The 26,590-nt window shown below is 38.8% G+C and overlaps 1 protein-coding gene across 4 annotated transcripts in view; it reads left to right on the forward strand.

The window, feature by feature from the left end:
• LOC135200997 (syntaxin-6-like) overlaps positions 1 to 26,590 on the forward strand; it is a 171,934-nt gene that overhangs the window by 45,351 nt on the left and 99,993 nt on the right. For 2 of the 4 annotated variants that reach the window (XM_064229803.1, XM_064229804.1), the window contains exon 2: positions 16,042 to 16,226. In XM_064229803.1, coding sequence (XP_064085873.1) covers positions 16,042 to 16,226 — 185 coding nt within the window. Of the gene's footprint in view, positions 1 to 586; positions 1,195 to 16,041; positions 16,227 to 26,590 lie in introns of those variants that run through there. The other 2 variants (XM_064229800.1, XM_064229802.1) reach the window with 2 other exon arrangements.

The raw sequence follows: 26,590 nt of genomic DNA on the forward strand, positions 1-26,590 counted from the left end.
TTTGTGTGTACCCTGCGAAAGATCTTTGTCTTGACACCGAGCTTGAAATGGTTTCAGTTTTGTGTGGATCTTGAGCTTATTAAAGGTGAATTTCTTTGAAAGGCGAATAGAGGAACAGTAGGGAAATGGCAGTGAGGAGGGAGTTTGTCTGGAATTCGAGATAATGACAAGAGATGCGGAAAATTAAATAGCTTTTTAGACAGGCCTAGCCTTGTTTTTTTCCATAGGTATATTATGCCTTTACCTGAACGTTAAAACTATATGGTTGTTTCAAGTAAGACGAAGAGACTTTTATTCATCCCCATTGCACTGTTAATGAAATCAACATATACGGGCAAGTGTTACTCAAAATGGTTTCTCTAATGCACAGCGGCATTAGGGAAACCATTGTGTGTGTGTGTGTGTGTGTGTGTGTCTTTCTCTCTTGTTGTATGTCTCTATGAATACATACATGTATGTACACATATGCACCGAAAGTGAAATATTTACACGTTACATATATTTATTTTGCGGGAAAATGATTCCATTTATGAGCTATTCATGTCAGCATTTGAAAGTGTAATAGTGGATTTTGGGAAAGGTCCTGGCGAATGTCTTGACCTCTTTGTGGTTTCCAGAAAAATAAAAAGTGTATTTGCTAATATATACCAAATCACGAAACGCTAGAAATGTTGTGGGAAATTCAGATTGTGGTTCACTGTTGATAAATGAAGTGGAAAAAATATTTGAGGGGAGAGTGGCGCAGCCTTCCTATTCTCAGATACGGTGAGATGTTTTTAATCATGTGAGTTCAGGAACGAAGATCCTCGCAACCGAACCCAACGCATTCCCGGGTTCGAGACACCGTGAGAGTGAGTGAGACGGATTCAATGTAGCGACGTTTTTGCAAAAAAGCCCAACAGTGAACCTCCTGCTGAAGAAGGCTTCTTTGCGGGAACGAAGAACCCGTCATCACAGGGTTCCAGAGGGAGAAAACTCTCACCCGTTTTCCCTTATGGCCTGCGTTTGAAAAGAGGAAGGAAATAGAGATATAAAAAAGGGGGGAAACATGGCCAGCCGTGTCAAGAGGAACAATTCGCGCGTCACCCGAAACGCGAGCATCCTTCGGAAACAGAGCGTCAGGAAAAGCATTCGAGACTTCAGCGTCTTCCGCTACTCCAGCTTCATCGACCTCATTTATTTCGGGTCCAAGAAGTGAGTCGGGTGTTATATATATATATATATTTTATAGTGATCTATTGGTTAGAGCTGGCTCATTTTCCCCACTCTAACCTGTGGCTCTGTAAGACGTTTCGTGAATTTGCCTACTTATTGACTTGCCTCTCTTTGTCCTTACTTTGTTTACTTCACGTATTTGATCACCTTGTGCTTATTTTTGTAATGAGTAAATGAAACCAGCTTCACCTGTTGCTTTGGTTTGCTGAGAGAAGCATCGTGATTGTCTCTCTTATTGGATGGTATGTTTGGTTGTCAAATCAACAGATGGATGGTATTTCTGGACGATTGTGTAGCGGAAGATTTTGACTTTCATAGACACTTGTGTGATTATACGCCCAATTTAGTGACGTATTTATGCAGACTTGTGTATCGTTTAATTTTTAAGGTATTAAACAGTTATGCTGTAGAAATGTATTTATTATTATTATTATTATTATTATTATGATGATGATGATGATGATGAAGATTTGTAATTCCTGTTGCTTATGACTTTTTCAATTAATATATATATATATATATATATATATATATATATATGTGTGTGTGTGTGTGTGTGTGTGTGTGTGTGTGTGTGTGTGTATTATATATAATTATAGATATAGATAGATAGATAAACAGATAGATATTATTTTCATGCTTAGAATCCAATCATTCGTTGTTTTTGTCACATCAGTTCATTCAATCATCAATAACGGTTTTGAATTCAACGTTAGTTTCAGTGCCTTTGAAGCATAGAGTTAATACCCGTGAAACAGATTTTATGACAATTTCTCATGAACTTTCTTGATGTTTCGTAAAGTAGCTTTATAAATGAAGCTCTTGTCTCCTTTTAGTAAGTCGTAAAGCAATTTCTCATAAATTATCCTGGTAAGAGATTCTATTTGGTAACCCTCTGTATAAATATCATGTTCATACTCTCTGAACTTTCGCTGCTATTTGAATAACTGGATGATTTTATTTATTTATTTATTTTTTTTGTATTATTAGCTAAGTATTTACTTTTCCTTTAAAGGCGGGTTGACATCAACTCTTTCAAGAATAGGTTATTTCCCCAAATGTAATTCGTGATGTTACATGATGTTATGGGTATTTGCTCATATCAGACACCTAATTTAAAGCAAAATCGTAAATGAATCTATATTTGTCACTCCGCTTTTGGCCGAATCTGCCGACGGCCTCGGCGACTGATACCCTTTGGCTTGTGACGTCACGGGTGGCAGGATGATTTCGACACTGCCCATCTTCGAATGACTTGACTGACACAGTGGTGGACTTAGGAGGAGGAGGACCCTCCCTCTCTCCCTCGGGAGGAGGACCGTCCCTCTCTCCCTCGAAGCCCCTTTATTTATCAGTCCTGAGAAGTTCTCCATTCCTAGTTTTGGTGAATTTTTGTATGATTTTTTATTATTTTTATTTTTGTATATGATATGCTCCAAGCCTATGAAAGACTTTCCACATTGTTCATTGTTTTTCCGGGAGTACTTCCTCATAGAGTAGAACAGAACAGAATATAGACTTTAGGCTAGAGGCCAAGTACTTAGACCTATAAGGTCATTCAGTGGATGGCCCTCTGCCGCCTCAGCCAGGTTCAAATTTCACATCTGAGATTTTGGCCGTCCATCATTTCTGGCCTGACAACTTTTGTAGACCATTAAATTTTCCACTCATTACTTGATCACTCGGCAATTATTCTGGTTCTTTGAAGGGAGCCTTCGGCCCCTACCTGCAACCACTTTCATTCCTTTTACTATACCTCCTTTCATATTCTCTTTCTTCCATCTTACTTTCCACCCTCTCCTAACAATTGATTCTTAGTGCAACTGCGAGGTTTTCCTCTTGTTACTCCTTTCAAACTTTTTACTCTCAGTTTTCGTTTCAGCGCTGAATGACCTCATAGGTCCCAGTGGTTGCCCTTTGGCCTATATTCTATATTCAACTCAGCCGTCACCCTGTGGGACATCATCACCTAAGGGGACATCAGAATTGGTCCCTGATGTCCTCTGACATCAGTGGAAAACTCCGCTAGGCCTGCACTACTCCCAACCTGCATTTCTGCTCCTTGCTTCAACAATTTAAGCAGTGCAATTATACTTTCTGGTTACTCCTTTACTCTCGTCTTGACTGGTTCTCATATTTATTCTCTATGGATGTACAAAATTTACTTAGGAGGCCTCTCAGCTTTTCTCACTTTCTTATAACTTGCATATGTGTTAGAAGTGCATCTGTGGGCTTTTTGTTTAAGAAATTCACTGAGGGGGCATAATATGTTTTTTAATTGTATTGTTATTAACACGAAGAGCAACCTTAATTAAATTGCGTCGTTTAAATCCTTTGGCTAAACCATTTTCCTCACAATTTTTGCATAAAATCATTCATACTTAACGATGTATTGGGACCTGTCGATTGCAATAAATAATCCATTGCAGAGCATATCCTTGGCAAACCGTACAAGTCCCTCTGCAATTAGCGAAAGAATTTTCAAGACCATGGGCGAGAGAGTTTCAAAGGCAACATATGTGATTTTCATCAATATCCATCAGAATTGAAATCTGTGAATTGGTAATGCAGTGAATGTTTTCACTGAGGTTCTACAAAACTCTCGCGTTCGTTCTCGTTATTTTGTCAGAGGACAGACACGGTTGAAAACATGACCTCCTTCTAACTCATGTCGTCGTAGATGACAAAAACTGGATGATTAGGTCACTCTTAGCAAGTCACATTTCACATTTCTCCTGAAGAGCCTCCCAATGACCTAGTGTTTAAAAAAATGTTTTAAAGCCTAGTTAATAATAATAATAAAAAATTCCATGGTAATTTCTAAATATTGTAGATATATATTTTTGTAATATTTTGTAACATCTTACGTATGTAAATGATACGTAATATTTTTCTAAAAGAAAAAAAATGGCATCAGGTTTGGGTGAGGTGTAGCAGAGAAAAATATAATCGAGAATCTTAAAAGAATGAGGTAGAGAAAGTACAGTAAAGCTACCTTGCTATGGCTAAGCACAAAATATGTATAATGAAAGGAATATACTGAAAAGTGTCTCTCGTAGCAGAAGGGAAAAACAAAAACAAAAGAAGTCGAGAGACAAACCCCGTGACGAATGAGAAAATGATCGTGCTCGGGCCTCATTGTGTAAGGCAGGCAGCGGCGGGCAGCTATTGATGCACAATGAATACGTAGTGAGAAGAGGCCAATGACGCTGGAGAGAGAAGTACAGACTTGTCTTGAAGCGAGCCAGAGAAAGAAGACAAATGAAGCGAGAGAAACGCACAAGAGACAGCAACGAGCATGTCTTGTAGAAGACAAATGAAGCGAGAGAAACGCACAAGAGACATCAACGAGCATGTCTTGTAGAAGACAAATGAAACGAAAGAAACGTACGAGAGACTGGCAACGAGCATATCTTGTAGAAGACAAATGAAGCGAGAGAAACGCACAAGAGACAGCAACGAGCATGACTTGTAGAAACAAATGAGCGAGAGAAACGCACAAGAGACAGCAACGAGCATGTCTTGTAGAAGACAAATGAAGCGAGAGAAACGCACAAGAGACAGCAACGAGCATATCTTGTAGAAGACAAATGAAGCGAGAGAAACGCACAAGAGACAGCAACGAGCATGACTTGTAGAGCTGCTGCAAGTGACTGTTGCCAAACTCAGATGGGCTGAAGTATTATGTTGGTGTGTTTTGCTTGTAACCCAATAACGTCATCTGGTTATATCTAGAATGCCTTTTAAAATGACGCCAACTTAGATTGTGGCGCCACTCGGGCAATGAGGAGGAGAGAGCGTTGGTGTGTGGTCGGCTTTTTCTTTTTCGTCGTTGACAGAATCGGGAATTGACATGTATTCGTTTGCCATTGTACTTACGGGATTATAAGGTCACATATATACTTACACAATGTAATCGACGAATCTCATATGTATATGTGTATACATATTTATTATTATTATTATTATTATTATTATTAAATTCAAAACGATGAAACCTATTCATCTGGAATAAACCCACAGGGTCCATTGACTTGAAATTCAAGCTTCCAAAGAATATGGTGTTCATACACACACACACACACACACACACACACACACACATATATATATATATAGTATATATATATATATATATATATATATATTGTGTCGGTGTGTTTATTTGTGTGTATCTGTGTCTGTAGATGTATCTGGTTTGTTGCAGAAAAAAAGGGGGCGGGGCATTTGGTTGGGGGAGAACCACAAAGGGAACGTCATTTTACCTTTGCTGTTAACTCTTATCCCAGACTTTATGAGGAGAAAAGTGGTCGAAGATGGAAGAGAATGAATGTTTTGATTGGGTTAAGGTAATCCCCCTGTGTGTGCGCGCGCGCTGTCGTGCTGGCCCAACTGAAACGCAGAGCACCTTAGTGGCGTGGTTGTTATGGTGTTGGCGCGTTACCTCGGTGGTCGCGGGTTCGATTCTCGGCCATTCCATTGAGGAGCGAGATGTGTATTTCTGGTGATAGAAGATCACTCTCGACGTGGTTCGGAAGTCACGTAAAGCCGTTGGTCCCGTTGCTGAATAACCACTGGTTCCATGCAACGTAAAAACACCATACAAACTATACAAATAAACAAAACCTAGATGTCATCTGGTTAACATTTCTTTTGATGATGTTTTTAAAAGATATAAATTGGTACAATCCTATAAAAACTAGTTTTCAGTTTTTAAAATTTAAATTTCTATCAATATTTATGAAATAGTTTGTAGAATGTGTATATAAACTTGTCAAAATTGATTTAATGTGAGCATGTATTCCCGTGTGAATGTGTGTTTTAAGATTTTTAGTGCCATCTTCATTTACCTTAGCGCAGAATGACTTCATGGGCCCCAGTGCTTGCCTTTCTACATAACTTTGACCCGGAAAGACAGCGTGTTGTTTCTGGGTTCGTGTTTGATGGCGTTAACAAACGTACTCTTGTATAACGTGAAAGAAACCTTTGATTAATTTGACCATTTAGAAATAATTTTTAGTTTTCTGTTAAAGAAAACTCTTCAGATCTTAAAAACTAGCGAGGCTAGAGTGCTGCAAATTGGTATGGCGATCATTCACCCTCCAACCATCAAAAGTACCAAATTGCACCCCTCTAGTCTCTGGTTTTCATTTTATTTTGACGGTTAAAGTTAGCCACGATCGTACGTCGGTGCAACAAACAGGCCACCACTGGCTCGTGGCTGAGAGTTTCTTACAGCATTATACGTTGTAGAGAAAACTCGATTGGTCCGAAGAATCTTCGGCGCATTTTTTATTTGTTTTATTTTGTTGCGAGAGTTCCTGTCGTTTTATTTTTCAAGAATTCTCTGCTGAGTGACAGATTTATTGGGATCACTGTAGGAGATCAAGATCAGGTGCCATAGTGGTCCAGTGATACGGCGAATTGTAATAACGTTCATGATGCTTATGATCTCAGGTCACAAAGTAACAGTCAAACAATATTTGAATGCTTGCTTTGGTATTACCTACTGAACAAGGAGTTGGAAATGCTCATCGTAAATACCTAACGCGTTGTTATTAATCGATCCTGTGTGTACTTGTTTTATACTTAGCTGCTTACTAAAGCTAATCTGTGCTTCGCATTTTCCGATGTCGTGCTGTGTAAATAGTGTGTTGTAGACTATGTAAAATATGTTGTTTATATTTTTACGCACAGCAGCGAGTTTAATCTCTTCACTCAGTAACCTGGATTTAGCAAATACGTGTAACGCCCGTGATATCACCCTTCGAATAAAAGGTGAAAAGAACTGCAGAACAACCAATGTCGTAACAAGAAAACATCACTTCGTTGAATTTGTGTGAACAGAGAGACACGGCTCCAACACACGAAACAAAGACGGCTATTACAATATGACTTATCAAAGGAACGTCTCTCTCTCTCTCTCTCTCTCTCTCTCTCTCTCTCTCTCTCTCTCTCTCTCTCTCTCCTACTCCACGTATTTTTTGAGCTGCTACTGCTGTTGCTCTTGTGTTTATCTTCTGCATCCCCAAGTAGGGTGAGCGGGGATGGCAGTTAGGGAGTATCGATGACGTCGAGTGGATGTTCTTTTTTTTTCCTTTTTTTCATCGTTGGTCCAGAGATGCGGTTAGATGTTTTCCACTCACTCGGCAACACCTTTTCTTTTCTGCTTGATGGGTGCTAGCTGTTATGGGACATTGACTTGATTCTGGGCTTTGCAGTGGGATTTAAGTATTCAGTTTCGGTAACAACAACCAGATAATTTTAATTTTATTTATTGATTTATTTGTATTTATTTTTATTCATGTGTATTTATTTTTAATAATTTTTGTAAATTTTTTATTTATATATATCTACGCTTCAACATAACGACTGACGCCATTACTAATATTAAACTTCAAAACCACCTTATTACAAAAAAAGGTAACGAGATATATCTCACAATAGTAGTCACTTTATACAGATAGACATTATATACACGAGAGAGAGAGAGAGAGAGAGAGAGAGAGAGAGAGAGAGAGAGAGAGAGAACCATCCTGTTCATCATCACCTCTCTTAAAGCAGTCCGTCATCACGTAGCAAGAAGTTTCGGGCGTTGCTTTCAGATCTCTCTCTCTCTCTCTCTCTCTCTCTCTCTCTCTCTCTCTCTCTCTCTCTCTCTCTCTCGTGTATCCAACGGCCATCTACATAATGTGAATGCTATTGTGAGATACCATATACCGTTACCTTTTTTATGACGAGGTGGTTTGGAAGTTTATTCTTAGTATGGCGTCAGTCGGGGATTGTCTGTTAAATGGTTTTTGCTGCCGAGATTGACCTGCCATCAGTAAAGAAGATCTCTTGAGTCCTACAATGTAATTAGAACTGTTCGTGGGTAATCATATCAGAATGGTCATCGTTGCCAATTTAGTGGAGCTTCACACATACGCCGATGCATTTACAAACTGTTTTCCATGAATTCTAGTCGTCGTGGTCATGCACCAATGATGAAATTGCTCTAATATGTATATATACTACAAATAGATACGCTAATTTCACTTATTTCCACGGTTTTGTGTGAGTCTTACACCCAGTTTGGAGGGTAAACATACTGATTGGCAACACTGGTATGGTTGTATATAATTAGTGCATCTGAGATTTATTTTTGTTTCATTTTCCGTTGAGTCTATTATGTTTGGTTTAGCATTTCTCTGTATTCCAGTCATTGTGGATACATTTATATTTACGTGGCAAGTAAATGATTGTGTTTTTCTGGTTTTCAGGGGCAATATAGGGGTAGGGGTGGGGGGAGAACTGTACGCGGGTTATGAGAAATGCTTACTGAAATGCGTAACCCGAAACATCGGGTTTGGATGTGTGGTATGTGCTGAGTTATCCGAAACATCGGGTTTGGATGTGGGGTATGTGCTGAGTTATCCGAAACATCGGGTTTGGATGTGTGGTATGTGGTGCATAACCCGAAACTTTGGGTTTGGATGTGTGGTATGTGCTGAGTAACCCGAAACATCGCATTTGGATATGTGGTATGTGCTGCGCAAACCGGCTCGGTAATCATTGCACCTGAGGGACATGAACCTCCTGCCTGTTTGTTATTCTTTCAGCACATTTTCCAGCGGGTATATCGTCTGCCTTGCTTCGTTCGCAAATGCTCGTTTACTTTTCGTGGTTTTGCGTCTAGTTTTTGGTTCATTGTCCGGGAGTTTTCTTTCCAACCGAGGAAAGTATTACAAGTCACAGGCTCGTACCCAGAGCTTTTATTTATTTATTTATTTATTTATTTTTTGAGTGGGGTCTTTTTTTCCCAAAACTGGACCTTTTCTTACATAAATGTCATTGCATACATAGGTATATAGTTGAAAATGTTATTTTAGAAATATTAAGAAAAATTGGGTATGCGGTCTATGCCCTTCTACCCGATTAGATGTTATTCAAGGTACTGACTTTGGTTAATAGAAAATATGGATTTCCAAAAATTTTGGAGGTGGGGTCATTCGACCAACACCCCCTCACCCTCCCCCTCGGTACAGGCCTGAACTGTCACTGAAATGTAGTGTTGAGAAAGGAGGCAGGGACGTGGCCTTGAGCTTAGAATCTTGTCTTCAACCTCTTCTGTACAGGCATATTGTTTACAGCTGCCGAAGGAAGGATCGGCGGTTGTCGACATTCCAATGTCGCTCGTTATATACAACGGTCGTTGAAGATCTGTTTGGCTGTGTATTTGAGATGTGCTTATCAGAGTTTCTCTTTTTCTCTCATGCGGAACTTGCAGAAAGTAATAGAAAAAGAAAATCTCAAGTTTTCATCTAAAGAAGAAGAAGAAGAATTTGCACGGAATGGCTATGCTCAGACCACAGCGACTAATAGAGGAAATATCAGAGCTTCGATTGAGTGTTAAGTTCGAGACCCTGACAAAGTGTTCAAGCTAGATGGCTAGAGGTGTGCTGCACCATATACGGGATCCCTCGAAAATGGTATACTGGACTATCCTTTTTGTTAATCAAAGGATGGTTTCTCCTTTGTTAAATTCCCGACGATGTGTATTTTTGCTTTCATTATGTATATATATGTGTATACAAATATATATGTATATATAATTTATATATATGCTTTACAGTATACGTGGGGTAAATAAAGTATATAATTGACTCCATAGAGTTGTATCCCAATCCCTTAATGAGTTTTAGGTTTAAGTGGCCCTTCTCCCCGCAGGGGGTTAGTGCCATCAGTGCACCTCATGCGGTGCAATGTAGGCATTACTTAAGGTTATTTGCAGCGCCCCTAACTGCAACCACTTTGATTCCTATTACTGTACCTCCGTTCATATTCTCTTTCTTCCATCTTACTTCCCGCCCTCTCCTAACCATTGATTCATAGTGCAACTGCGAGGCTTACACCTTTCAAAATTTTTCACTGACAATTTCCTTTTCGGCGCTTAATGGCCTTAGTAGCCCCAGTGCTTGGCACTGTAAAGCTATAAAATCAATCAATAAATGGCCCTTCTGGTAATATGGTAGTACCTGGATTATGGTTTCGAGTGCTGCGTGGGTAAAGGCTGACCCAGGACCAACCCATAATAATCGAAGGTTGTAACTTTGCCTCGGAAAAGCAACCGAAATCACTGGCATGGAGATGATGGAGAGGGTCAAGCGTCAGTTATGAACACCTGAGATATGACTTATGTTACAGAACCATTAGGGAACGGCAGGGGTCATTGGCCTTTGTCAGCAATAAACTGGGCACTGTAAGGAAATGGCCATGACAGGCCATCCCTTACTGCGTTTAGCCAACGAATCCTCTGCGGAATCTTTCGTGCAAATGACAGGCACAATTTGGAGCTGGCGCCCACTCCCGAGATTGTGAGGATGCTAACAGTCTCCCGGATTATAACTACTAAGTTATATGACTGGTAAAAATGTTCTGTTACAACAGAATTCCGTCTAATTAAAGGAGACCCATAAAAACGCCAAACTATAGAAAGTAAGTACTATATTACAGAGACTGCTGTCTCCCTCTTCACGTAGGTAATTCATTACCTACCTGAGAGTGAGGCTGCAGTCCATGAAATATAGTACTTACTTTCTATATTATCTATATCTATATATATATATATATATATATATATATATATATATATATATATATATATTATATATATATATAAATGTGTGTGTGTGTATATATGTATGTATGTATGTCGAAGTTAAATTGTGATTAATGATTTTTTTATAGTTCCGTCTATTATCGTTTTCTATATTACAGTTTCCGTAATATTTTGCGACTTTGGTTATATATGTAAATTGCGTATAGATGCTTATTTGTAAGAATCAGTTTGTTTACTAAGATGTCAGAGGAATTTCTCGTATGTTTAAAATTTTTAAGAACGTGTCAGTTATGATTTTCTTAGACGAATTGCATGATATGGTTGTTCGAGATGTTTCCAGGGTGGCCCAGTTGACCAAGAATATATTTGATATTCTTCTTTGTGTGTGTGTTGTGTGTGTGTGTGTGTGTGTCCTAGAGCTTTTGAGAGCTGGTTGACAATCGTATCTGTCGTGGTTAGGGAGAAAGACAAGTAGCAAGGCAAAGCAAATCTCAAGTCTTCAATTATATCACGCAGGTAAAAACAATGCTTTCAGTTCAACAGATTCATGTAAGTGTTTTGCTGCAAAAGAGGAACCTTTGAAAAAGAAAACAAAGAAAGAATATATATATATATATATATGATATATATCTATATATATATATATATATATATATATAAATATATATATATATATATATATATATATATATATATATATATATATATATATATATATATATATATATATCTGACTGCGAGTACTACAAGCACGATCACCTCAGTGGCGGTCGGTATGGTGTTGGCGTGCCACCTCGGTGGCCGCGAGTTCGATTCTCGGGCATTCCATTGAGGTGTGAGAGATATGTTATTTCTTGTGATAGAAGTTCACTCGTGACGTGGTTCGGAAGACACGTCAAACCGTTGGTCCCGTTGCTTAATAATCACCATGCAAACCAAACAAACAAACGATCAGCCAGAAATTAGTGTTTACCTTTTGGGGGTACAAAGTTGTTCAAGTGTTGCTAATGAATATTATATTGTTTGTTATATATTCACGTTTTAATCTCAGCAGCTATAAACGTATTGGACACTGGTACGCACGAACCATACTCACCCACTGTGTGATAGAGGAATAAGCACATGAAAGCTTACCCTCATGATTTCTTTCACACTTTGAATAGAATGTTAATAGAAGCCTGATTCTGAATGGAGTGAAAATGAAGAGGCCATAATTACCTGGGGGGGACCGCTGAACGTTTGCCCACAGTGGATTGGGATGAAGGTTGAACTAAAGACTCACTGGTAGTTGGATTTTCTCTTTGTGATCTTCAGACGTTAGTAAAGACTTTGCTTTGTAGTGACAAGCTTATATATGTGTTTGGAAATTGTGACGTTAAGATTTTAATGAGGTTGTCACACTATATATATATATATATATATTATATATATATATATATATATATATATATATATATATATATTCGGCTAACAGAGAGGCTATAAGTTTATATCGATTCTGACCTTACAAATCACCGTCGAACTCGGTTTTTTTCGAAATATATATAGATATAGATATATATATATATATATATATATATATATATATATATATATATATATATATATATATATATCCATGTCAGTTGAATAAACGTCCAAGAGAGTACGTGATCCACTATCATGTCAACGAAGGCACGCCGAATTTCAGTGTAACTGAAACAGGATATATACAAGTGTAGGGTATTTGGCATTCCTGTTCTTCTGGTGACGAAATGCGAGCACAAGATACCCTTTAACGAGAGAGAGAGAGAGGAGAGGAGAGAGAGAGAGAGAGAGAGAGAGAGAGAGAGAGAGAGAGAGAGAGAGAGTGGGAGGTGGAGGGGGAATGATTGGTTCATAGAGCAAAATAGTGGTTAGCCAGTATTCCTCAAGAGTGAAGGCCTTGTGTACAGAACTGAAGGTACGTAGTTATATTGGTACCTGAATTCTGGCGCGGATGAAATCTGATAACAGGTTTTTGAAGGTTTTCGTGGGAATGGCTGGCCTTTCACTCATGAGGATGGCCTTAACGATTTCTTTTTCACTTTTGAGGTTACTAGATCCAGGGCAGAGTCCCTTAAAAAGCCTGTGATGGAGGCAAAAGTGGCTTCACAAATGATGTGTCAATATGGATGGTGTCCGTGCTGGTGGTGCCTTCTGGAGGTCGTCTCTTTGAAAGGTCCATAACATCTTTGTACTTACTTTACAATTTGCTGGAACAAAGAAAGAGCATATCTCACTTTAACTAGACCCACTGAGCTAACTAACAGCTAACTACCTAGCAACGAGACCTACAGCTTTTTGTGGGATTCGAACCACATTATATCGAGAAATGAATTTCTAATCACCAGGAACAAATTCCTCTGATTCTACGTTGGCAGAGCAGGGAATTGAACTCGGGACTACCGAATCGGTAGGCGAGCACGTAAACCACTCGTCCAACGAGGAACTAATCAACAGATTATATCGTGTGCAGTAATTTCATCATTTTATTACCTTTAGTATTATTGAAAATAATCAGCTGGCCACTAAATTATTAGTGTTATTATTATCATTTGGTTTTGGCCTGAAATAACTTCAGCAGTTTCGAAGGTAGAGTTTTGAAATTGTCAACTCAATAGGACCTTGCTGAAGTTGACTGAATCGGTTAATAATAATAATAATCTTACTATAATGGGCGTTATATCTGTCCGCCTGTCATTCAATCACGGCCAAAAGGCTTGTCCGATGGGCGTGAAACCTGGCAGGGTTATAGTGGGGACCCCTAAGATGGTTTATAATCAGGTTTCATCCTACTTCCCCCCCTCCAAAGGGGGTGGGGGTGAGAAGGGATTCCCTGAATTGGAGTTGGTTCTGCCCGTGAAACAGGGCTGGTTATGCCCGTAGACTTGGTTACTTTATGAATTTATCATACATAATTTAAGTATACATACCCTGATATAATCATTTGGAAAAGAATACTATAGGGTAAACATCAATGACATCAAAGAGGGTGGAGTTTGAGAAGGGGGTTGACAGAGAGAATGAGAGGGAGAGGAAGTGAGAGAGAGTAGACGGGGTGTTAGGGAGAAGAAAGGGAAAAAAAAAGACAGGGAGGGTTAGAGAGAGACAGAGACAGAGTAGAGCGTTTGTTTTTGGAGAAGAGAGAGAGGGAGAGAGTTAGTATTAGTGAGAAGAAAGAGGGAAAGAGACAGTGATGGTTTGGAGAGTAAGGAGAATGGAGCGAAAGGGAGAGGAAGAGAGAGAGATAGAGAGAGTAGAGCAGGTGTTAGGTAGGAGAAAGATGAAAAAATGAGTCAGAGAGAGAGAGAGAGAGAGAGAGAGAGAGTAGAGGGGGTGTTAGCTTGGAGAAAGATAGAAAAAGTGAGAGAGAGAGAGAGAGAGCAAATTTATCAGTTGTCCTTCAGAGTTATCCCAAGCAAAGCTGGGTCGGTCAGCTAGTAATAATAATAATAATAATAATAATAATAATAATTTGATGGTCAGTGTCAGTTGATCATAAGAGCCTATCCATGTTAATACTGTTCTCCTCTCCCTCCGAAAACTGGGTCATGCACGGATTCTAATTGCCGTTGGGTCTGGCGGAAATAAGTAGGGTACAGTGGATTTTTTCTATTTCTAGTATGCCTGGGTCTGGGGATGTCCAATAGTTTAATCACTATGATTTTGTAATTTTCTGTAAAAGAAAACTATTGTAACGGCTTTGTCTGTCCACCCTTAGCTCGTAAAAACTACTGAATCTAGAGGGCTGCAAATTGATACGTTGATCATCCACACTTCAATCATCAAACATACCAAGTTGCAGCCCTCTAGCTTCTGTAGTTTTTATTTTATTTAAGGTTAAAGTTAGCGATGATCATGCTTCTGGCAACGCAACAGCACTGGCCACCACGGCCGGCTGAGAGTTTCGTTGGCTGCATCTCATACAGCATTATACCCGAGACCACCGAAAGATAGATGTATTTTCTGGGGCCTTGATTGTACTCTGTACAGAAAACTCAATTGCGCCGAAGAACATTTTTTACTTGTTTTTAGTAGTAAGGAATATCTCTTTTGGCTTCTTCAGAATTTAATTTTGATTCATTTTAAGTTTTAAAAACTGCTATTAAATTGGCAACACCATAGGATTATGCTATGAGACACAAAACTGACAAAAATGCATGAAAAACACGATGACAGACAATCGACATCCAGTAACTGGAATGCTTTCATTCCATCTAGATGCACCTGTCTTTAGAGATCTACTCTAAAGACTGAAACTCTTTTACGATCTACCATAATACATAATCACATATTATTACGTGGGAAAAAAATTCAAATAGCGCCATAGTACGATAAAACATGAGTACAATGTATATATATATATATATATATATATATATATATATATATAATATATATATGCTTGGGGTTTTGTTTGTTTATATAGGGTTGTGGGGGAACGGCGATCGACCAAACAAGTGGCCGCGATCCTTAAAATTAATTTAGTGCCAAGAACACGAAGTAACTAGCTTTTAATGCCGTGTTCCGATTCCCCCCAACCCCATGCCAATTATTTTTTGTAACTGAATTTTGTGGCCCTTTTTTTTCACCTATATAATGATAGGTACATAAACTTATTCTTCCTAGGGTATAGTCGCTATAAAACGGGAGTTGAGTTTCCTACGTATTTATGTACATGTATAAATCCTAGTCGATGACATTCGGAAAAGTGTTTTTTGTAAGTTTTCGGGGAAATTCAGAATATTCACGCGTTTTATGTATTGTGCTTATGTATAATATATATATATATATATATATATATATATATATATATATATATATATATATATATATTATATATGTAAAATATATATATATATATATATATATATATTATATATATATATACTAGTAAAAGGAACCCATAAATACGCCAAAATATAGAAAGTATATACTATATTTCAGAGATGGTGTCTCTCCGTTCAGGTAGGTAATGAAGAGACAGACAAGTCTCTGAAATATAGTACTTACATTCTATATGTTGGCGATTTATGGGCTCCTTTTATTAGATGGAGTTCTGTAGTAACAGAACATTTTTGCAGGAGATATATATATATATATATATATATATATATATATATATATATATATATATATTTATTAATGCTTTCAGTTCCCTTAGAAGAAAGCGTCCTGAAGTGTTTTCTCTTCTCTTCCAACAGCGAGGTTTGCAAAGCCTTGAATAAGACTCGTGGTCTGTACCAGCGTTGGGGGGAACTCCAAGAGGACGGCGGGACGCCCGTCGTAGTCACCACCAGCAGAGAGGAGCTCGAGTGGACCAACACAGAGCTCAGGAACGCCCTCAGGTCCATTGAGTGGGACTTGGAAGATCTCGAGGAAACGATTGATATCCTTTTCATGCATTTTTTAAGATCTCCTTCAAAGTTTTTGTCATTTTTTTTATGCTTAGTAGATGTCGCCCAGGTAAGGTAGGATTTGCCGTTTTCTGATACATGCTTTTATTGAACTTGACTGCTTCGTCTGTTTGGGTCAAAACATGCAAATTCAATTTTCGACCTGTTCCCTTCGTCAGATGAACTTCAAATTTTGCATGGGTACTCAATTCCGGTGACAATACAACCTTACATGATCAGTAGGTCAGCAGTGACCTCTATCAGCAGTGACCTCTAGTGACCCTACAGTAATCTCTCCCAGTAGCTCAGGATTTGTATAAAGTGAATAACTCTTCGGATTTTTCATGCCTTTTTGACTCGGTAGAATAAGTTCATAACTCGACGAATTTTTCAAACCTTTGGCTCGACAGGAGATCACGTTCAATTTCGTTAGCTACAATCATAAATCAGTTACAATTTCTCTGAAAACTAAAATGTATAAAATAAAAAATATATATTTAAATTTTGTTTATTAAAATGCACTTAAAAGTGAAAAATAATTTTTTGAGATGCTTGGATTTTCTTACAATTAATCATGTCTACAAAGATAAAAGTGTGGGTCCCAAACATGGAAAGAAATGTTACAAGAAATTAAAAAATATATATTTCTTATAGCATTTCCTAACATGTTTGGGGCCCATCTTTTATTTCTGTAGACATGATTAATTGTAAGAAAATCCTGGTGTGTGTCAGTAAATTATGTGTTACTTTTTAATGCATTTTGATGAAAGCGTGTTTTGAAAAACCTTTTATATATATGTATTTTTTCTAACCCATTTTCCTGTTTTGGAAAACTATTTCAATGAATTAAATCACACAGATGTATGCTTATAATATATAGGCGGATATTGAGAGTGAGTATTTTGAAGCTGTCTCCAGTAGCACATATTTGATATAAGTTGGACAAGAGCTTCTCTCTCTTTTCAAGTGAACGAAGACCAAATACTGTTTACCAGGTTAGCTAACCTAAAATTATTTTATGAGAGGTCTCATAATATTAGTGTATTAGTAACGCCACTAATGCTTATTAGTCTTGCTGATTTATCATAACCATATCCACGTCGATTTTAGCGCCTCAGTGGCGTGATCGATATGGTCTTGACCTGCCACCTCGATGGCCGCGAGTTCGATTCTAGGGCATTCCATTGAGGAGTGAGAGATGTGTATTTCTGGTGATAGAAGCTCACTCTCGACGTGGTTTGGAAGTCACGTAAAGCCGTTGGTTCCCGTTGCTTGAATAACCACTGGTTCCATTCAACGTCAAAACACCGTACAAACAAAGAAACAAACACGTCGATTTTATTATACAGATAAGAGATGAGCCCTGTGAAGCCTTGGACAGGAATGGGTGACACTAAAATCTTGGGAGACAGAGATCTACAGGTTCAGTACTAAAAAAAAAAAAAAAAAAATCCGACTTCGCTAAAAACGGGCGACGAGTACCTTGTGTCATATAAAAATGTAACCGAAGTGAAAATAAAACGTTGGTGCAAAGAGTCTATTTGGATCGATGGTGAGTGGTGAGTTAAGATCAAAGCGACTGTAGGTCCCTGTCTCCCAAGATTTTATTGATGTATGTATTCACCTGGCATCTGCTACCTATTTCTGTCCAGGGCTTCACGGGGCTTATCCCTTATCTGTGCCTTTCTTGCTCAGGCAATCCTTTGAGGCTAACCACCACTGTAACGTAATTCCACCATACAGCAGCTGCGCAACGTACTTTTACAGCTGCGCTATTACTGCTGTGCGTTTAATCTTGAAAAAAAAAGTTAGTTTTTAAGCCTGGAATTTACTTTTGCGTCTGTCTGATGTCATAACGGTATGTAAGTTATAATGTTGCAAGGATTATTTATGCATACACTCTGCCTATCATTTTCCTGTGGTATTCGCTTATTTAATGAAGTCACGTGCATCGACTGTGATTTTATAAGCATACATACATACATACATACATACATACATACATACATATACATAAGTAGTAAGGACTGACATAGTAGATAATGTGATTATGCAGACGAGGTCGTTAAAAACGACGTGGAAATGATTTTCATAAATCAGAAAGACTAAAAAAGCATTAGTACTATTATGACTAATACCTTCTTAGCTAAGATGTTCGAAATATGAGTCAGATGAAAAGGCAAAAGGCGCGAAGGGCCTGCTGGTGACTAGATTCCAAAAGTCTCTCTCTCTCTCTCTCTCTCTCTCTCTCTCTCTCTCTCTCTCTCTCTCTCTCTCTCTCGTTTTTGTCTATATTTTGGAAACGCTCCACGGTATCAATTCTACGGAACATCCTTCATTTTTTATTTTTCATCTTTTATATGTAGTTGCTTTTTCCCCACATTATAGATATAGTAAATAGTGGTTCTCCAGCCTCAGAGAATCCACTTTTGACGCAATATACATAGTACCTCTGTCTCCTTAGAGTGAGACCGTAGGAGGGCAAAGTAAATCATCCCTCTGTTTGTTTACATTCCTCTAGACTCTGAGAGGTAGTTTGGTAAGGCTCACACTTGACCATCTACTTCAGATGACCTTTATTTGACTCCCTGGGCAAGTACCGCTATATGATTACTTTTGTTTTTATTCTCTTCTTGTGTTTTTACATTCCTTCTCACGGCGTCCTAGACATGAAAATTGTTCAGAACTGTATATCTCGCGAGTTAATTGCCTCACGTATTACATGAAGAAATCACATATTAAAAGGAGTGAGTGTGCAATTACGGTTCATTAGTTAAATTGCCCGTGTAGTTGGTTACTCGGTGTGTGTGTGTGTGTGTTTAACGAAAGATGGTGTTTGTGTTTGATCCAAAATTCAGGAATTTGTTGCCTTGGTTTAGAAACGAACACGATTATTTTATATGTAAATTGATTTCGAAAAAAATACCAGCTTGCTTCTCCTGTTCTTTTAGAATAGTCCAGTTCATTTCCCGAGTTGGTTAACGTAAAACGATAAAGAATCTGACCTCTTTGAAATTCTCGCTGAGTGAAAGAACCAGTTCTGTTGATGTTATGGTAGATTCACATCAACCGTGCATTTGGTGTCTAGGCCCATCCCTTACGACGCTCCTGATTGGCTCTTGATAGGCCAATCACATGGCTGGAAACTATCCCCAGACTGTCTCGAGAGTTCACATGGGCAGGTTGTATGTTTCACATCTCCTGAGGTATATGTATGACAGACGTATCCCTCAGAAGCGATGGAACATACGGCTGGCCTATGTGAACTCTCGAGAGAGACTGGGGAGAGTTTCCAGCCCTGTGATTGACTTATCAGCAGCCAATCAGGAACGTCGTAAGGGACGGGCCTAGACACCAAATGCACGGTTGATGTGAATTTACTATAGTGGCAACTGGTATTTCATATTCTTGTCAAAGTCGTGAGACGCGAGGAAATCGTGGGTTGGAAAGTAATGGCTCACTCGCCGTCGCTCATTCTGGAAGGGTTCACTCTACTTGAGTTGGCAGCTTGAAAGCACGAAGATTGTAACCCCAGGTCTCAACGAACCGCGTAATCTAGAACCCTGATTGCATGGCGTCAAGAGTCGCAGGCAGCCTTTGCTGGGCATGGCGAGCTCATGCCAAGTTCGGGAATATTCATAGCTGCACTAAATTGGCTGTGATTGGTCTCAACGATTTTGTTTTTTTATTCGACACGTGGCGAGGCAAGGGCGTTATAGTACTACTGTGCAGCTGAATTGAGAAATGGTTTCACTTCGTTTTCAGAAAGATTATAATGACAATGATGTGCTCTAAGTTAAGAAGTGGTCTTTGATGATTGGCACCTGCTGGGATTGCTTTGCCAAGAGACAGACGAAAGAAGTTCCTAGTTGGACGAGTCGGTTATGTGTTCGACTACCGATTTCAGGGTCTGAGTTCGATTCCCCGCTCTGCCATCAAGTAATCAGAGGAGTTTATTTCTGGTGATAGAAATGCATTTCTCGATGAGGTTCGGATCCCACAATAAGCTGTAGGTCCCGTTGCTAAGTAACCAATTGGTTCCTTGTCACGTGAAAATATCTAATCCTTCGGGTCAAATTAGTAGAGCTGTTAATGGGCTCAGTGGTCTGGTTAAACTAAGATATACTTAAAACACGGAGGAGAATCGTCATTACATGAACTCTGGTCCTGTGCTGAGGAGTTATTAGCTAAGGAAAATGATGTGGTTTCAGTTGATCGACTTATATAGATTACGCATGCCTGAAATTCTATCGATTGTTTTTGTTATGAGTGATAGTAACATACTTATAGATTACGCATGCCTGAAATTCTATCGATTGTTATTGTTATGAGTGATAGTAACATACTTATTATTATTATTATTATTAGAAGTAGTTGTAATCTTAACCCCATTGAAGGGTTGCTGAAGTTCGTATAGTTGTCTTCAAGAATCGCTTCGTTCCTCTCGTGGCCTCCTTTCATCTCCCAGAAGCAATTTTCTTTCATTAGGATCAATTCTGGAGAAAGACGATCGCAATTCAGTGACAAAGGCTCTACTGGACTAGATGAGAGAGAGAGAGGAGAGAGAGAGAGAGAGAGAGAGAGAGAGAGAGAGAGATTCTTAACACACACAATTGAAATTGCTTATGCATTGTCTTTTAAGTGGGCCAAACTGCTCAGATTACATCATAATTGTAGAGACTGTAGACGAAATTGTGTTTCTCGTAACATTGCAAACGACGGAGCCAAAATTTTCGAAGCTCACTGACGTCAAAAAATATCTTTTGCTCATAAGCCACTTCAATTCCTCACTGCGCGTTTCCAACCGGCTGGCTGCCTCGCGATGCTTTTTTTTATTATTATTATTATTTTTTTTTTTTTTACTGTCTTGAAAAGACGAATCCCTCTTTCTTAAAGAGACTTGAGAACCGCCATCCGGCGTCAGGAGGTGAGTGATGGTTTGTCGAGTTTAGTGTCATTTGTGGCGTATGTAAGACTGTGTTGTTTCCGCTTTTATGTGGCGTACGTAAGACACCATGTTGTTTCCGCTTTTATGTGGCGTATGTCAGACCCCCACCATGTTGTTTCCGCTTTATGCGGCGCATGTATGACATCAATGTTGTCCCCCCCACCTCCCCACTTTATATTTGGCGCTACGTAAGACTCCAGGTTGTTTTCGCTTTATGTGGGGTACGTAGAATGTTTCTGCTTTATGTGGCGTATGTAAGTCACAATGTTGTTTCTGCTTTATGTATCTTACTTAAGATACCATGTTGTTAAGGCTTTATGTGGCGAATGTAAGACACCATGCTGTTTCTACTTCATATGTTGTATGTAAGACCCCATATTGTTTCCACTTTATGTGGCGTATCTAAGACATCATGTTGTTTTCGCTTTATGTGGCGTATCTAAGACATCATGTTGTTTCCGCTTTATGTGGCGTATCTAAGACATCATGTTGTTTCCGCTTTATGTGGCGTATCTAAGACATCATGTTGTTTTCGCTTTATGTAACGAATCTAAGACATCATGTTGTTTCGCTTTATGTTGCTTTATCTAAGACATCATGTTGTTTCCGCTTTATGTGGCGTATCTAAGACATCATGTTGTTTCTGCTTTATGTGACGTATCTAAGACATCATGTTGTTTTTGCTTTATGTGGCGTATCTAAGACATCATGTTGTTTCGCTATGGACACTGTTTGTTCGCTTTATGTGGCGTATCTAAGACATCATGTTTTTCGCTTTTATGTGGCGTATCTAAGTGGCGTAACACACCATGTTTGTTTCGCTCTTCCATCCGTAATAAGCAAGTCTAGTGGGTCTTTCCTCTTTCAGTCCCTGAATATCAACAGTGAAATAAAGTATTTTTGCAGTAGTGTGATTTTTGTGAGGCACCAGAAATTCTGAAAAGCGGTTAGATGAATTAACGCAAACTCTCTCTCTCTCCTCTTCTTCTCTCTGTCTCTCTCTCTCTCTCCTTCTCCTCTCTCTCTCTATATATATATCTATATATATATTATATATTATATAGATATAGTATATATATTATATTATACATATATATATATATGTATATCTATATAATATGATATATATATATATATATTATGTATTTTATATATATATATATATATATATATATATATATATATTAAAAATTAATATTGTAGTATTGTGTGTTTCTGTATTTTACAATTTTACAAGAATCCTTGATGCTACGTGATTTAAAATTTAAATTTAAGAGGTACGGCTGGAACAAGATAAGATGGAGGGAGGAGAAGGGGGTACAGCGGTCGAAAAAAAGGGGTAACAAGAAGAATAAATGGTCTCCTTGAGCGAAATGAATGAGGAAAAAACGTAGAAACTCTCAAAGAGAGAGAGAGAGAGAGAGAGAGAGAGAGAGAGAGAGAAGGTGGGAGGGGGGATGTGAAATGTTTTCAACACGTCACGGTGTGATGGCAAAGCGTACGTGCGGAAAGGTCCTTCACTCCTCTTCTCTTCTCCTGTTCGCCTCGTGTGTCTTTTTTTTTCCCTCTTCCTTTTGCATTTGCCTGCCACCAGTTTTCTCGTGGGTCAGTGTAGTAGCCATGTATTTTATATGATATATTTGCACAGCTGCTTCTCGTGTAGTTGTAAAGGCTCTTTGTAGTTTGTCATTTTTGATGATTTCGGTCTATTTCCATTCCTGACATCATTTTGTCGCGCTTTCATTTGGTTGTCCTTGATAAGTGTGGTCATTTTTGCATACCTTCCAGTGACATCATACTAAATCCTCTCTCTCTCTCTCTCTCTCTCTCTCTCTCTCTCTCTCTCTCTCATCTTTTGTGTATCTTTTTTAGTGCAGGCTTTTTCTCTATCTCTGTTAAAACTCCTTTACACACTCTCTCTCTCGTGTATCCGTGTATCTTTCTTAGTGTATGTTTATTCTCTATATTTCTAGGGGTTTAAAACACACTTACTCTCACTCTCTCTCTCTCCCTCACAGAGAGAGAGAGAGAGAGAGAGAGAGAGAGAGAGAGAGAGAGAGAGAGAGAGAGAGAGATTGCTGTGGCACTACAAGATTTACGTACGTATTGTTTCTAGGGAAACTTTGGCTTCTGTCATATTTGAGATCGTGCAGCAGTAGAAGTCCATCATAAATGATCATAAGATCATGAATAACCTCAAAATACTCCACAGTTTTACAGCAAAGGGACAATGCAGCACCTCACTTCATAAGGTGCCGATGCTGGGCAAAACGAAGTTCCTCGTTGGACGAGTGGTTTTCGCGCTCGGCTGCCAATCCGGTGGTCCGAAGTTCGATTCTCGGCTCGGCCAACGGGGAGTCAGAGAAATTTATTTCTGGTATAATTCATTTCTCGTTATAATGTGGTTCGGATCCCACAATAAGCTGTAGGTCCCGTTGCTAGGTGACCAATTGGTTCCTGGCCACGTGAAAATATCTAATCCTTCGAGCCAGCCCTAGGAGAGCTGTTCATCAGCTCAGTGGTCTGGTAAAACTAAGATATACTTGGGCAAAACGAGTGGCGTACACTTGGCCTGTGAGCTGCTTGTACTTGAAGGAGTTGGCTCTAAAGTTCCTTGTGAAAGATGGTCAAATGTGATGTCTTCCGGTGATGATTGATCCCATGGCCGCCTTTGTTTGGAAAAAGGGACCACCACTCCGAGCTGGATGCCAGCAGTCTTGGAGTAGAACAATAGACTGTTCACTGTGAACGCTGCTGTTCATGGTAGAAGTTTGGCCTAAGTACCATTCTCTTTGTAGATATGAAAATCAGCTTTGAGTGCCGAATTATCTTTTTCTTGGAACATTAGCTGAATGCTTTTTAAAATTATGTAAAAAAAAAAAAAGATTGGATTTGAAGGGCTGCTGCGAAAATGGCTAATTACTATAGTCTTGCGTGAGTACATTGTCATCGTTCATTATTATCGATAGTGGCTGCTCATATATCTTTGCTCTAGAGTCTAAGACCAACAATGGCCCCTTCGGTAAAGGCAAGGTACAACGAAGTTCTCAGGACGCTGTCCTCTGGGATACAAAACGGAATAGGCCTAGGCCCAATAAAAAAACATAAGCAACAACTTTCCGTTTCAGGTCACTTGAAAGTTGTTGAGATCAAGCATGTAGCCTCTGACATCCAAGTTGCAAAGATACTATAAAAAGGGTCACATAGATAACCGAGGTGGTTTTTGGAAGTAACTGCAGTTCAACAAACATACAGTTACGTCAAGTTCTGGGGTTTGGGTTAAATAACTGTAGCACGTGATCAAACGCCTTTTCTGGAATACGATGAAGTGCTTGATGTCACTTTTCACAGACTTATTATGATTAGATTTCTAGTCAAAATTGAAGCTCCTATCAACATTGAACACGAAACAAAGTGTTTATGTTGTGGTAATATAGTATATATATTGAGACCAAGCTATTTGGCGTTACAATTTTTACTGAAAGTAAGAGGATAAAACAGCCAGTCACAATTTGAAAGGGTTAATGATATCCAGGACCAGAGTTGGAAATCAATGAAATGTCAACACTTCACAAACATTTCAGGATCCCTTGTCGGTACTGGAAGGCTGGAATTTTTCCTTAAGGTGTTATGCTCAGAATCAAGAGAAAAGTGCTGAGTTCTTGAGAAATGACCTCAAATATCTTTCTAGCGCCTTTGAAGTGGCTCTGCTTTGCTCATGTGATCAGTTAATAGTTTCAAGCCACAAATTGAGAAGAATAGTTGATATATTAGCTGTGAAGATGAGGAGATTCTTAACGTGTATCAATGGTGAAACCAAGTTAGTTGTTGCCGTTTGGTCTTTACACTGCCATGCTGGTATGGTGGCTAGTGTCGTTGTATACCGCTCAGTTGTCGGGGGTTAACGTCTCCCCCAGGCCAATGAAAAATCATTGGCTCTGTATCATGATCAATTACTTGCTGCGGTGTGGGGGTCTGAGGTGGGAGGTTGAAACCAGCATTCTTTAGAAGTTTGAATTTCAAGTCATTGGCCCCTTTGGTGTGCTTGTTCCATGTGAGTAGGTTTCATTTACTGAAATAATAATGATAATAAAAAAATCTCGCAATAAATCTAGAACTTACTGACTTGTGACTTTCAGGGGAGTTCATGTAGTTCCGCTGGATGTCATTCCATGACTGTCAGAATTGACGATTTGTTGGAGTCATCCTGAGAAATTTGAGAACTGATCCAATTCTGATTACTATCCTTGTGATAGAACAAGCTCAATTCCTAATAGTCCCACTCATTTACTTTACTATTGTTACTATTTGTATCTTTTTCCATTTAGCAAAAGACTTTAGCCATATTTTTTGTTTTTTTTAAATATGGGTTTTGCGAACGTCTGTTTATTGATTAAATAGACGTTCGTCACTTGAAACTGAAGTCTGAGCTGTCAATAAACTTGCAGACCTTGGCCCCCAACTGGGGTTGAATCATTTGTCAGAACGAGTGCAAGTGCTTTAAGAAATACACTTCTCTAATATGAAAAAGATTGTACACGATTGCAGAGCTTGGCATGCCATGACTGTTGGGAACGGAGTTGCAATTCCGTCTCAAGGATTCAGTAGAAAAGATTGTAGACTTTAGGTTTATATTCGTTGTTTTCTTGGCTAAAAACTGAAACAACATATTTATGGCAAACTTCGTTTTCCCAGTGATTGCAGATAGATGCTGTTAAGTAAATAGCCTTAAGTAGTGCGTGTAGTTAACGGTATGCTTATTGAACGCTGAAGCATTGAACGGCGTTTTAGGTACAGTTTCAGAGACAAGACTTATGATAAAAACTGCCATTAAATCTCGGGGAATATTTGTAGTGCTGTTGTCGCGACTCGTATTTTGAGTGCTGTACGCTAGTTTTACTTACTGTGAATTATAGAACCATAGTTCACTTCTGTATTGTCAGAATGAATTCAGTATACAGTGTACCGTAACAAAGGAATATAAAACCATCAATTATCCAGAAATTCTTGAAGTCTGCAAATTGACCTGATAGATCGAGCGCATCAGGGGGCAGCCACACCAACGAAGCTGAAGACAATGTTGAATTTGAAATTGGAAGTAATAAAGTTGAAAACAAGAAAAAAGGTTGAATAAGCTTCAATATATTTTTCTGTTCATCCATGAACAATGTTTGCTCTCTCATCAACTTCCCCGTAGGGGGATAGTGCCGTTAGTGTACCTCATGCGGTGCATCGGCATTACTTGAGGTTTTTTGCAGCGTGCCTTTAGCTCCAAGCTGCAACCCCTTTCGTTCCTTTTGCTGTACCTCCTTTTATATTCTCTTTTTTCCATATTACTTTCCAAACACTCCTAACAATTGATTCATAGTGCAACTGCTTTGAGGTTTTTCCCCCGTTACATTTTTCAAA

This window comes from Macrobrachium nipponense, chromosome 27 (assembly GCF_015104395.2).
Source record: "Macrobrachium nipponense isolate FS-2020 chromosome 27, ASM1510439v2, whole genome shotgun sequence".
In the NCBI taxonomy this organism is placed as follows: Eukaryota; Metazoa; Arthropoda; class Malacostraca; order Decapoda; family Palaemonidae; genus Macrobrachium; species Macrobrachium nipponense.